The 15,362-nt window shown below is 32.3% G+C and overlaps 1 protein-coding gene across 1 annotated transcript; it reads right to left on the bottom strand.

Moving 5' to 3' along the window:
- Window positions 1-2,511: 2,511 nt before the first annotated feature.
- LOC129426401 (uncharacterized) lies at window positions 2,512-15,354 on the bottom strand. The gene is given in 7 exon segments (XM_055182663.2): window positions 2,512-3,058; window positions 5,827-5,980; window positions 6,057-6,083; window positions 7,920-7,958; window positions 8,428-8,520; window positions 14,030-14,073; window positions 15,176-15,354. Coding segments are annotated over 7 exon segments (654 nt in total). The 5' UTR covers window positions 15,232-15,354; the 3' UTR covers window positions 2,512-2,817.
- Between the last annotated feature and the right edge of the window lie 8 nt (window positions 15,355-15,362).

Raw genomic sequence — 15,362 nt, 5'->3', positions numbered from 1 at the left:
TCCAGACAGGTACGACCTGAACCACTCGAGCGCTGTCCCCCTGACACCCACACAATTTTCCAGATGAGATAAAAGTATTGTGTGGTCAACTGTGTCAAAAGCAGCAGTCAGGTCTCAAAGCACTAAAATAGCTAAATCACCATCAGTCATTCAAAAACCTTTAAGAGTACGGTCTCAGTGCTATGGAAGGCTCCGTAACCTGATTGGAAAGGGTCAAAAATGCAATTTGCACCAAAAAAGGCTGTAACTGTGCAAATACACTTTTCTCTAAAATCTTCGACATTAATGGAAGTTTGGAAATTGACCGATAATTTGATAAAATTGTAGGGTCAAGACCAGTTTTTTTAATCAAAGGTTCAATAACAGCCTTTTTACAAAAAGAGAGGACAGACTGTTATTGATGATTTCCCTGCCATAAGGGCCAATAGTCACCCAAACCTCTTTAAAAAAGTGAGGAGGAACTGTGTCAGCGGGAGAAGAGGAAAGTTTTAATGTATTGACAATTTCTGTAAGAAATGACAACGATACGGGCTTAAACTGATTAAAAAGATCAGGGCACTGTGTCATTATAGGAAGAGTTAGGACTGGGGTTTAAAACAAAACCAATAGTTTTAAACCAACTCAGGGCTTATTTATATTGTTTGAGATATATTTTGTTTTTTCAGCTTTAACAATATTCTGATAGGTTCTCCAACTATCTTTAAGGTTTTGGTATGACACATGAAGTCCGTCTTTTTTCCACCTGCGCTCTGCTGCGCGTGTTAATGATGACAGAATTTTCATTTTTGGGTGAACTATCCCTTTAAAGCTCCACCAGGTGTCAGCAGTTTGTGTGTCATGCTGTGTCTTATACAGCCAGTAAAGGAGCTCAATATTAAAAGTAAAGAGTTTTTTTGTTTTTGTGCCATTAGTGTCAGAATTCAGGGGTGAAGTTTTTTCAATATTTATACAATGATTAATTAAAACATGTATAGTGACACTTCAACCACTCACAATATACAGTACTTATCATATTGCACAGAAAGATTGTTATCTAAAATACTTCCTAAACACTTCATCTGTCATCAATCAAACTGATACTTCCCTCAAACCTCATATAATAAAGCCGAAATGTCTGGAATGCTTAAACGGATAAATGACTTTTATTATTTAAAGTGCCACAGAGGAACAGTGAGTGAACCTTTTGGAGATATCAACATGTTTTATGTTATATGCATTTTTATTGGCAACTATGCAGCGCTTTACATTACAAAGCATACATACACGTGACATGTTGTGTATGACTTTGTGGTTTGTACATCTAAGACAGAGGTGATAGCAAATCACACTTCTTTTTTTCCATTTGACCACATTCTTAAAAATAAAGGTGCTTGACGATGTCTTAGAAGAAGCAGTTTTGGCGGAATGGTTCCATAAAAACCCTTTTAACATCTGATGAACCTTTCTGTACAGAACCTTTGAATGAAAGTTTTTGTGGAACTAAAAATGGCTCTTCAGAAGAATATTTTGGGGAATTTCCCCCAATGTTTGATATTTTAAAAATATATAAATACGTATATCCCTGAATATTTTGGTCCCCCCTCAATGTTTAGGATGTGGGTATGGCCTTAATCTAAAGCACCTAAATTTGTAAGATTTTAAAGATTTTTTTGACTAAACATGCTGCTTTAAAGAAACTACTTTGTGTACAAGACTACATAAATTATATCTCAAGAAATTAAATATTATAATAAATAACTATGAACAATATAAAGTCAAGCAGGATACAGTTTGTGTTTCAAAATGATAAAAAAAATCCAGATAATTTCCTCACCACCATGTCATCCAAAATGTTGATATCTTTCTTTGTTCAGTCGAGAAGAAATTAAGTTTTTTGAGTAAAACATTCCAGGACTCCTCCCATTCCAATGGACTCCAATGGACCCCAACACTTAACAGTTTTAATGCAGTTTAAAATTGCAGTTTCAAAGGACTCTAAAAGATCCCAAACGAGGCATAAGGGTCTTATCTAGAGAAACGATTGTCATTAAACACATATAGAAAAATAGGAAAAATAGGAAATGTACTAAACATCTTCAGGGAACATAATATTTACTTAATATCCGATTTTTGGCTTTAAACAAAATCAATAATTTTGACCCATACACTGTCTTGGCTTGTGAAAAGTTGACATAGCTTATAAAATGTCTGGTTAACAGTTGTAACTTCATTTTTAAGTTAAAGTTACATAAAAATATACGTTGATTTGACAAAAATGCTGCATATTTTATATAGTGTACAATGCATTTTTGGCTATTGCTACAAATATACCTTGCGAGTCGCGACCTATGGTTTTGTGGTCCAGGGTCACATATTTAATTTCTATTCTACATCATAATCTTGTAAATTATTGACATCTATTATACATTTCATATTGATTTTAAATACAATTCCCATAAATGATTGCATAAACAATTAAGTTGATTTAATTATGTAATTATAAATGAATAAAGTGTTTAATTTTTTGTAAAAAAAAAAAAAACATGCCTTTAAAAAGATAAATAAGTTGCCTCTGCTAGGTTGCAAAATTCCCCAAATAAAAAAAATGTTGACATTAAAATTAGAATATTAAGATAACAGATTATAACCATCAATCAACTGTGCTATTATTTTGAACCTTTCCTGTCTTTCTTCTATTATTTCTGTCTTAGTCATTAGCGTGTGGGAAATCCCAGCCCACGCTGTCTATGTAACAATACTTACATTATTGTCAACCACATAAACCTTAAACACCCAGTTTCTCTTTGACCTTTCATCAATGGCACGCTAAATAAACGTTCAGTCTCTTAAACTGCTCTTCAAGACCACAATGTACACCATGAAGGGAATGAGAACGATGGGTAACAGGGTCGCAGTGAGCACCACTCCTGCCGGGGCGTCGGGTAACTCCTCATCGCTGCACGAATGGAAGTATTGCTTATGTATCATTACAAACAACTGCTCCACGACATGATTTGGGTAATAACACCTACAAATCCTGGACGAGGTCTCCAAACAGTCAGTTAACTCATGGTAACTTCTGGAAAGGAGAAAAAGTCAAAGTTATTGATGTGACAAAAGAAAACACACAGAATGCCAAAAACTCTTACTTAAAGCAGGACTTACTTTAATAATCCAACAACATCCTCTAAGAGTATACCTTTGCTTGAATTGATTTACTAAAACAACAACTAGCCAATAGGAAATAAAGTTTTTTTCAATTTCCATTTCTTTGAATTAAGTTTCTTATAGCCTGTTGCCAAGTAGTCATTCTCAAAAATCTTTGAAAATGATTATACAGATTAACAACAACCACAAACAGGTAGCGGAAATTTACAAAGAATGATTTGTGCCCGCTGATATCACTCTTATTATCACTTTTATTTGCATGCATTGTTTAAATGCTGATACAAAGGAAATATGCATGTCAGATAAACTGCATGAGGCAAATGTATGCAAAGCCACAAGATCATGCAATATGTGTGTACATATGGAAACATAGACGGAAATTGATTAAGGTTTGGGGGATTCTAGACCCACCGCACCTGATCGGATGAAGTGATTCTTATCGCTTTCATACAGATGATGCTGAGTTATTAATAAAATTGTCATAACACGAGTATGCCAGTGATTATAAAATACGCAGCCAACAATAATGTAAATTATATTTTGGAGGCTTAAATAGCTTCAAAAACATTACATAAATATATGGTTTTGAAGAACATTAGGCTTTTCTCTGTACAAGTAGATACAATTTTGCCTGTATCATTTTTGTCCCCTTCAAAAAAATTGCTTCCATTAAATTTACGCCCATGTATTGAAAACAATACTTTTAGATTCCTGAGCGAGTGATTCACTTGGTTTTAGGAGGAGTCAAATATTCAGTTCCTTTGCTGTCTCAATGTTTTCTGATTTATATAAACCTTCAACCTTTGCCACTAACCGTCTTATAGATGTATTATAAATGTGACACAGTTAGAAATATACAGGCCTCTATAGTAATATGAGTATTGATATGAGAGGACTACACAATGTTTTTCACTTCTACTCAGCAGTTTCATATGTTCCCACTGAAATTTACATGTTATTTATATCTATCTATTTGAAAATTTGCCACGAATGTAACAATTCAAATGCATGCACATTTTTATAATAGCTCACAGTTTGAGACGCATATTTGAATTGCAACTGCAAGTGTACATATAGACCTTTTGCGAGTCGACGTCACAGTTACGTCACGCACGCATGTGGTGGCAGAAAAACAGTGGAAATGAATGAAACACGAGTGAAATGAACAATATAACTCACTAGAAAACGTCTTCTTGTGCTGTTGAGTGTCAGAATAGGAATGCCAAAATAGATGACCATTTTTATAGCATACCGTTGTCGAAGACACCATTTGAAGATAAACGTAGGTGTTTATGGTTGCAATAAAAGCCCTCAACCGGACAGCCTGGAGTGATGAAATAATCTGAAAATCTTTTAATAATTTCAATAGAAAATAATTAGAGAAGATATCCGGTGTTCTGTCGAAGTTTGTTCCCTCTATGTGTCTCTTATAGCGTCGTTTATAATTTATTTAAAAAGATTAAAGATTTAAATGAGTCCATAATATCAATAAAATTACCATTATGTCTTCTTCCTGTTTGTTCTAAATTATGGTGTTTACTAATAAATATATAAACATAGCACACACGATGTAAAGTGTTAATAATATATAAACAGGCCTATACAAATTCATTATATGTAAACATAATCGTTTTAGAACAAACACGTAAGCTATAAATATAAGGAAGAAATTGAAAACGAAATGATAAAATATTTAAAAAATGATATTATACAGAATACATGATAGTATTGCTCTTAAAAGTACTTCAGCGATTCATATTGTGAAAATAATTGATTTACCAATAAAAAACAATACATATACATTACATACATGCACACATATCAGTAGGCAAGCCATTTAAACTTTTATTTATTTAAAAAATAAACGTGGCTTGGTGAAAACGTTATAAGAAACATTACACTTATATGGGAAACAGACTTCTACAGAACACTGGGTGGATCCATAAAAATCACAGTTTAACGCTAAAACACTTTCTGCCACCAGTTGGGCTCCGCCCACAAAAAACGTCATCTTTGTTTGCAAACATGCAAAACGTCTATACAGTACAGAGTAGTGCCATTGCAATCAATCTTATTTTCACAGAAAGCTTAAAAAAATGTCTGAAACAGCACAGCAAGCACACGTCTATTAAGTTTAACTAATGGTTGTATGTGAATAAAACTTGTTTTTGTAAATCTGCAATTAAAGTGAAAATAATTAAACACATAAATGTAAAATAAAACAGCATGCACAAGTGTTATTCTCCAGGGGAAATGTCTCTCAGTGTTTAATGGGTTTTCTCACTGCCAGGAGGTCAAGTATACCTCCGATTATTCCCTCACATCCTTCCTTTGTTTCCTCTGCCCATTTCCCGTCTTTGTGCATCAAGTATGAATCTAGTATCGCATCTCTTAGCATACCAAACTTTTTGCACAGACATTGCTAACTACTACTGTAGCCTTTAGTTGCTTTTATTGTGTGGCGTAATACGTAATTCATCAAATCCCAACTTTAAAAAATATGCATATTATTAAAAATATGCAACATTAAAATGTCTAAATCTAGCTTTGGGAACTAACATGTTCTGCTAGAAACATCTGATCGCTCAAGGTGCACCAGCAGGGTTCGACGGAAATGATACTTCTTTAGAAGTTTCTTATTCTAAGTAAAGCCGCACATGAAGAGATGCTCTGGCTTACCTCACGATCATCTTGACATTGCACCAGTTCTCTTCTCCGAGTAAAATCATGCTCTCATTGAATTTAGCCCAGCTTTAAAACTGACCATACTGCCTCAAGGCTTCTTCAAAACAGTGTTTATAGAGGTGGTAACGTTCTTGATTTTGAAAGTTCTCTGAGAAGCACAGAAAAAAGTTTAATAATTGACATACAAGTATAATGATTGAATGACTTTACAGCTCTCTTCTTACCTTGATCTTCATATGTGCTGTTACCATCTGAAAGAATATCAATGCAAAAAATTTTTTTTTACTTTAGAGTCATCTTTAATAAAAATAAAGACAACATACAGTATAGGAAGATTAGCATGCCATTAAAAATTGTTTGTACAGGAAGATAAATTCTGTTTAATTATTAACATTGGTAAAACACTTGGGATTTTGCTTAGGTTGCTCTTTCAAAAGTTTCCAGTTGTTTTATGTAAATGACAACTTTGTCTCAGTTGTTTTTTCTAAATTTCCATAAGAGAAACTGAAATTTTTGACATACAGTTAACCCTAATAAATCCCTTGGGGCCAAGCCACCTTTCTTTAGTTTAAAAACATGGTTCCCTTCATCTCAGTGGAAATAAGATTTTGTGACTTTTCCAGATTATCTGTCAAGATTCATATAAAAAACTGGGCTTGATTCAGTCCTTCTAAAGAGGTGTAAAAAATGCATCCAGAATAAGTCTGAAAATTTAACACAGAAAGGTAGGCCTGGTACTAGAGCACAAATGCAATATAGAAAAGACGTGCTTAATCACAAACACACACACACACACACACACACACACAAAATACAATAAAACTTACACACATAAAGACACACAAAAAGACAAAGTCACAAACACGCAGGCGCACGCACACACACATGGACACACACAGACACACACACTTGCATTTAGTCAAATTTCAAAATGCATCAAAAACTACAAAAAAATATACTATTTGAAATAATATGTCATTTCTAATATTTATATTAACATACATTCACAAAATGTATCTCTAAAGTAGTGATGTAAGCAGTTGGCCACATCCAGTAAAATGAATGGGTCTCTATGGGCATCTGCTGGTCAAAATGATTTTTTTTTCTAAACTGTAGTTCTTTTATGTTTTTTTTTCTAAACACCAAATGGTTGAATTCAACATATAACATCTAGATCAATATCTAAAAACAATTTAAATCAAATTTAGATCATAATTTATGTGAATTGTTCATAAACATCTGATATTTTACAGGCAAGCTAATGGTGTAGTTGAGGAATTGTGTGGTAAACCAGTACAAAAGTACTTCATATCTCCCAAAACACAGCATTAATGTATAGATGGGAAGTAAACAAAAAAATGCTATATTATTTGTATCGTTAAAAATGTATATATTTTGTAATCTTTTAATTACTCTTTTAATTTCTGAGGTCATTTTTACCCCAAGTCATTAGCCCATATGCTTTTCTTATACAGCTTTATAATAGTATTGGATAGTGCCCCATTTTTTAAGCTCAAATACAGCACATCCATCAAAACTTATTTCCTACAGTTAATAAATGTCTTCTGAGGTTAAGTGATGAGTGTTTCCTTACATAAACCCATTGCTAGATCTCAGAAAACATTTGATAACTGTATGAATAAGTTTTTGATGGATGGATGCACTTTTTGGAGCTTTAAAAATGCACTATTCAATGCCATTATAAAGCTGAAAAGAGCCAGGATACTATTTATTATAACTCTCACTCTGTTTGGGTAAAAGAGAAAATCATATACACCTAGGATGGCTTAAGTTTAAGTAAAATATTGATAATATGAATATTTTCATTTTCTGGTAAACTATTTCTTTAAATTTAAAAACGATTAAATTAATGTGAAAAGCATCGACCAGATATGATCTGGGGTGAAATGAATCGGTGATTTGGGACAAATGAAAAAGTTCATATTAATATATCTGCAAACTTTTGTATCTTGACAAATCTAACCACAATTTGAGACAATGTTCTGAAAGTCTGTTCTGACACATACAGTATGAGATCACAGAGACCCGTCTTTACGTAATTTCACTGAACAAATTTCACTTCCTACCTTCAAATGCTGTTTTGTTTTCATGTGTTGTGTTCTGACCTGTAGAGAAGATCAACAAAATCAATCATATATTCATTCATTCTGATATTTGTTGGTAGTTCAATGCAACAATAGCGAATCTGATTCGATTTAATATTTAAGCATAGCCTGTATGCTTTTTTCCAAAGCGACTTACAAAGTAACACTCTAAAAAAATATCTGTTAATACGGACATTTCCATTAACCCTTAAAACACAACTCATAGAAATACAAATTAGAAATAAAACAGCTGTAAAACAATACCTTTAAAAAATACCTTAATATAAATACAGTACATTATGCCCTATATTAACAGATTATTTTTGAGTGTATAATAGTTTATGGAGAGGTTTGTAAGATGATTTCTTGTCTACTATATAATAATTATCATCATAAAGTAAAACTCTATAAACAAGGAAAGATGTTGTAAATGTTTCTATACACACAGCCTATCTATGAATGATACCACCACATATTATATATATCCTACCACATATTAAAGATGCATCCAGCAAAAGCAAAAATAATCCAGAAAGACCAAAAAGCATTACTGATACAAACTGAGAAAAATAAATAGAGAGGTCTTAAGTGAATAATGAAGGTGGTTGAAGAGTGGCTTAAGTTATTGGGTGAAAAACTACACAAGGAGATAAGCGTGGCTAAAGAAAATACCAAACCCATTCTTTCCTACTGGATAATGTTGGATGAGGGGCATTTAGGAGCTCCAGTTCCTGGTGTTTATGTTAAAGACAAAAGTATTGACATCCTGTCCTGATAAGTCTCTGTAAAGTAGTTTTCTCTGCGGACTGTGGAAATTATATCTAAAATCTATAATTATGGCTTTCAAATGCCTTTTCAACATGATGCTCAAAACACAGTAAGTACATTTAAATGTTAGACCTGTTTTCATTTACATTATTATGCAAAATACAGATTTAGGTATTTTATGGTTGATCCTCAGATCTGAAGACATGAACTGTCTGCATGAAAACTGTAGCGTGATGGGTGAACCTTGATCCGTACAGTAATCTTTAGTCTGTGAAAAACCTCTTAGCAATTTTGAAAGACAAATAAACATATCATTCAGACCACCTTTATTTTGTTTCTTTGTGAGTCACGAGTTTAGTCATTTATTTCAGTAGAAATTGGTTTTACCCACAATCTCAGTGTGTGCTGCCTCATAACTCGTGGTTAGTAGGTGTGATAGAGTTTTACTATCGTCTATGGAAAGACACTGAACATATTACAGAAACGCACATGTCCTGTATTGCTGTCTGTCCTATACGCTACCATGTGTTACTGACGTTGCTGAGGGCAGCATATAAGTTTAAATGCTGTGCTTTCTTGAAAAAAAAATATTCATTCAATTTACTAATTTTTTTAAGGCAAGTGGTTGCAATCAATTTAAAACAAAGAATTTTTTTTAAACCACTTACCTTAAAAAAATGAGTAAATTTAATTAATAATTTTTTTTTTCGTGTTCTTGGTAAAGAAAAAAAGTGAAAAATAGGTTGTTGTTTAATGTACTTGTGTACAGTTGCTTGGTCAAAGTCAATAATTTGTATTAAGCTCAATGCAAAAAGACAAATGTATTTTATGAGAAAAAAACATTTTCCAATTTTCCTGCATTTTTTTTTTTTTGATGGGCATGTTAACACACATAGGGTAAATTATACTTTATTATTTTGAGTACAAACACATTCCTAAATCTGTTGTTTGATCTTGCTTTATTAATTACATTGAATGTTTAAGTAAACAACTCAATTTTTTTAATTAAAGAATATTTGAAGAGTTTCGTTGCAAAACTCCGTTTTTAAATTTTTTGTCAAAACATGTTTATTATTATGTTATCATGTTATTATTTTGTTTTATGGTGCTACTTAGCTTAATTTTTTAAGTTATAAAAGTTTAAATCAAAACAAACCAACTGCAGTTGAATTGATATTAACTGCAATGCACAACAAAAAACGAGATTTCTGAAAAATTAAAAAATTATCTCGTTTAGCAACGAATCTCTTCATTTATAAAATTAAAATTAATTAAAACTTAAAAGGTTACATTTCATTTTATTTAATATTTATGTACACCATACTTAAAACAAGTGTTTAGCATATATTTTTTGTTGGTGTCACACATTATGTGATCCATTAAGACCAGCGTAAGTGTGAAGAGACTGCAGAGATTGTGAAGAGATTGAGCTCAGTGCTCTTACTTTCACGTGTATAACTTTTATCAGAAAGAGTTTATCGGAAAGAGTTAACTAATCACAGGCACTACACTTACAATGGTAACCACAAAACTCAAAAATATTGCAAACTTTTTCAAATCTCCAGCATAAATGAATGTTTAACACTATTGAGTCTTTTTCTTTACTGAAAACCACATCACTTAATATAAAAAATGCTCGTAGTGCAGACTCATGCTGGGAACTGCAAATCCTCCCCAACCAATGGTGCTGATTTAACTTTAAACTGACGTAAATTTGCATTTAGTGCCAGACTCCTTCTTAGCCATATAACTCATCACCACTAAACGTTTGCAATGATTTGCATTGTTTTAAAAGTGAAGCTGTTGTATTGTAATGACTCTGTTTGGAAATAAAAAGCTATAAGCTACGATCTTTGACTCATTTTATTTACTCGTAGTGGTGAAATTATTGAACACACATAAAATTTTTAAGTTGAATAAACGTTTTCAAAGGTTTGAGTACAGTTCACTCATTTTAAATGAGGATTGTACTGTTCAGGTTTACAGAGTAAAAATTTTTTATTTAATTTAAACAGTTTAAAGATATCTTTATAGAAAAGTCGTTTATGTCTAATATAGCATTTAGTGATGACGGATATCCAATGCAAGAAATGCAATATAATTGCATTAAGATCAAAATATAATTTTTTTTTAAATCTAATAGACATTTATTTTAAAGTAAAATCACGAAGAAAAAAAAAGTTTTTGGTCATAGCAGCAGAATCACAAAAAAATAATAAAAACATATTAATTCATGATTTAATTGCAAGGAACTACAACATTAAAAAACAAATATAATTCACAGTTTAATTGCATTCATCAGCAGACTCTCCCTTTTGATTTTGTTTACTGAAGCAGTTTTTTCTGCATCCGCTCCCATTCGTGCCATCAGGGGATGTTTAAACCATGCGGCTATATTTACAAGACGACATGATTTGGGTGAGGTTACTCGCTGTTTGCAGTAAATCATGAATTTGAGCACACAAGAGGCTCGTGTGCATAAAGCCGTGAGGTTGACACAGTTCGCCCATAACAAATTTAACAGGGATGTTTATTTATATAGACATATAGGCTAAAACAAAGCAAAATTTGGCTGTCAGTAAAAGTGTGATAGACCACTAAAACATAGCCTTAAAAAATATACACTCAAAAAAAACTTGTGAACGCCGTTTAACATGATTAAATTAAGTTTTCTTAAAATAATTTAACATGAATTAACGTTAATTTCATTTTAAGATTGATTGAATCATGTTGAACCAGTGTCCAAAATTGAATTATGTAGATTCAACAAGTATCTTAAAAAATATAATTTTAAGAAAAATATTTATGTGGAACCAGTTTTTTTCAGTGTATAAATAAATAAATAAATAAATAAAACCAAACACCTTGTTATTACAGTTGACTTATGATGGAATATCAGACATCTCGCAAGTTATTTTGGCCAACAAAAAACATAACCAAATTAATTATTAACAAACAATAATTTAGTTCTTTTTTCCAAAGGAAGTTTAAGTAAACTTAACAACCTCTTAGTAGAGTCAACAAACAACAATTGAGTTAATTATACACAAAAAATGTAATTAATGATGACAAAAATTTTAAATAATGCCATTTTATAAACTCCACCCACTTTAATAAGGATCACCTATTTAATAACTCAATAACACTGAATCAATCAATCAATCAATCAATCATAGTGCACCTGCTCAAAACTCATCATATAAACATTTTAACTACAGCTTACCAAATACATCACAAACATATTTAAAATAAAATGTTACATTTCAAACCATTCATTCATTCGTATGTATATTTGTTTGTTTGTTTGTTTGTTTGTTTGTGTTATAAAAAATATATCAGAACAAGTTCATTGACTTATATTTGACCACTTATTACTCATGTACCCATCTAATGGTGCTACACTTCTGCAAGAGGGTGCCAGAACAACAATTACCCATAATACACTTCAACATCATCAGCCAATAAAATGCCATACTATTTGCAAAAAAAAAATTAAGTAAAGCTGACAAGACACACTTTTTCATTGAATGGACTCAATTAAATTAAGTTAAACATATTTTTTAAGTAATCTCAACATGAAAGGATCCAGAAAAAAATGGAGAAAGTGAAAGTTTCTTTATTTGAGAGAAGTGGGTTACTCATACCAAGATTATCTTAGCTATCCTAGTTAACCTAGATGGTGCAATGATGGCTATTGCTTCCTGGTTATGAGTTAACTGTGTACTTTTAATTATCATACTGTGTGTCACACAAAACAAACATCCACAGCATCAACGACTCTTAAAACAAACTATTTAAACACATAATGCAAAAGATGGAGTGTGTGTGTGTGTGTGTGTACATGTGTACGTGTTTGTGTGCGTGTTTGTGCACGCGTGTGAGTGCAAGCATGTCCATTCATATGCATCCAACTGTCTGCCTGCCTAAAAATTTAAATTAAGAAGTACCAACAAAGCGAAACACAGTGCGATAGTGATGATCTCAAAACACAATCTTCCTATGGCATCTGCTGTCTGAGATAGAAAAGTGTGAAATTGTCACCCACCAAATGTGTTTTTTTGCACACTGGTGGGTAATTCTGCTTATCTGTTAATTTTGCTTAACTTGGCAACCTGTAAGTTGTCAGACATTTGACAAGCAATTCCACAGTGCTTTGAATTTGTATTATAAAGCTAGAAAGCTATCCAAGTGCTGGTTAAAACTAATAATTCTATGGGCGGTTTCCCAGACAGGGCTTAGTCCCAGATTAAAGTGCATGTTTGAGCTGCTAATTTAAAAAAAAAAATCTTACACTTTATATACATCAGCGCTCAAAATGCACATCAGTAATGCTTTTTTGTAGGTATGTTTGTAAAAACTACTTAAATGTTCTAAAATAACTAAGGCCTAGTCCTGGATTAATCTAAACCCTGTTGGGAAACGCAGTAACTATTTTGATCCAGCATCAGACAAAAGTAAAGCAATGAAAAAATCACCTACATAGTGAGTCCAGAAAATGCAGCATGAAGTTAAAACAACTTGGTTTTGCAAGTCAACTGAATGCACTATTTTAAGTCTTGACCTGTGAATAGTTGACATAACTTATAAAAACTACTTAAAGTTGTTTATCTTATTTTTTTTTAGCATAAAAATATGTTGATTTGACAAAGATTGCATGTTTTTACAGTGTGTACTGTTACTTTAATCTCTTACAATACAATCTGGGTAAAGATTTTCTTCTGAGCTTCGCACAGTGCATTGTGGGATTGTCTTAACCGCAAATGATAAATGTGAAACTGCCTTAGATTGCATCTTATGAGTGCACATCTATGATGTCTTAAAATGCTTTTCATGTACTCACTACAGTAGGTTTTGTCATTGAACACTACAAAAATGTTACAATTCAAAGTTTTCTCAATTCACCGCATTTTTGCGGTTGGCAAGCATTTTTGGTTAGATACTGGCTGCCTTTCAAGCGAAGCACAGAGCGATGAAGGTGAATCAGGTCAAATGTGCATGTGTGTGTGCTGAACTGTGTACTACAGCATGCATCAAGTAAACATTGTACCCATCAACGTCCTGCCAACCACAAACCACTCAAAACAAAACAGCAAAAGGGTGGGAAACAGAGAGTATGGGTAGATGGTGAGAGAGAGAGGATGTGCCATCTGAGAATCTTTCGAATTGCACACTTTAGTTTTCACTATTCAACTGATCTCAATAAACACATCTGAGACGCTAGCTTGTACGATAAAACACACATTAATTAGCTAAATCAGCACAAAAGCAAGATATTTCTTAAAGGTACGATTTTGCACAAACTGACACTGCAATATATGTTTTACCTGATATATGCGTTTGCCTTGCTTTTGCACATTCTTCGATGTGACTATAGCGGATGCACACATTGTGATATTGGTGCACAATATACACTTTTGTGCAACCCTAAGCTTGAAGGCCCATCGCTGGGGCGAGACCCACTGCATTACAGTCAAGCATTTTTTTTATTGTATCTGTAGAATGTCACATGAGATTTTTTTCATGCACAATGCTTTACAATGTTCTGCAAAGTGTGCAATTTCTTGTCACATACTAGCTCACAGATGATGTTTTTATCCCACACTCATACGCCCGAGTAGAGTCGACCTCAGATTCCTCTGATTAAAACCTACATTTAACCACAATACAACCCGTGCATGGTCTCTGCACCAAGGGAAACCAGTTTGACTTTCTGTTGAACTCATTAGACGGACCCAGGGATCAGAACCAGATAAACAAACATATTTTGTGATTTCAGTATACTTTGCAAAATAATTAATCTCCACTAATCATTTGCAGAACAAAAGTTTTTGTTTACATCATATATATATATATATATATATATATATATATATATATATATATATATATATATATATATATATATATATATATATATATATATATATATATATATATATATATATATATATATGTGTGTGTGTGTGTGTGTGTGTGTGTGTGTGTGTGTACTTTGTATAATAAAATGTATATACACACAAATCCATGTATAACTGTATAATAAAAAATCTATTTATATATGAATTATTTATAATTATATATAATATAAATTATATATAAATATAAAAATATATATACACGCATGTGCGTGTATTTATATCTAATTATTATACACGGTACACCACACATATATGATGCAAACAACAAAAACTTTTATTCTGCAAACGATTAATGATTAATTGTGATTATCGGTTGTGATTAATCACTTTGCAGCCTTAGATATCACACTTAAAATACCTGTCACTCACACTTTACATTACCAAACAAACAGGTAACAGTCTTCAGCTAAATGTTATTTAATCTAACAACAAATTGGGTCATTTAATTAAAAGCATTTTTAAAAATGTTTATCATACAGTATTATGTTTCTTTGCGCGCGTGTGTGTTTTTTTATTGTATGTAACACTTTATAAAGATTTCTATCAGAAAACTAGAGCAGCCTGATTTCTTAAAATACCAAAATAAACAGCAACACAACTTGCAACATCAAAAAGACACAATAGGCCTATATTAATATATATGATGATTTCACAAGTTTCTTGGGGTGTTGCAGTCAGGGGTGTTGCTCTTAAACACGCCTTCAAAGATGTTTATCACATTCTTTGTTCTCTATATGTT

The sequence above is a fragment of the Misgurnus anguillicaudatus genome, chromosome 25, assembly GCF_027580225.2.
Source record: "Misgurnus anguillicaudatus chromosome 25, ASM2758022v2, whole genome shotgun sequence".
Lineage (NCBI taxonomy): Eukaryota > Metazoa > Chordata > Actinopteri > Cypriniformes > Cobitidae > Misgurnus > Misgurnus anguillicaudatus.
The sequence above is the reverse complement of the archived record's forward strand: the minus strand, read 5'-3'. Positions and strand labels throughout refer to the sequence as shown.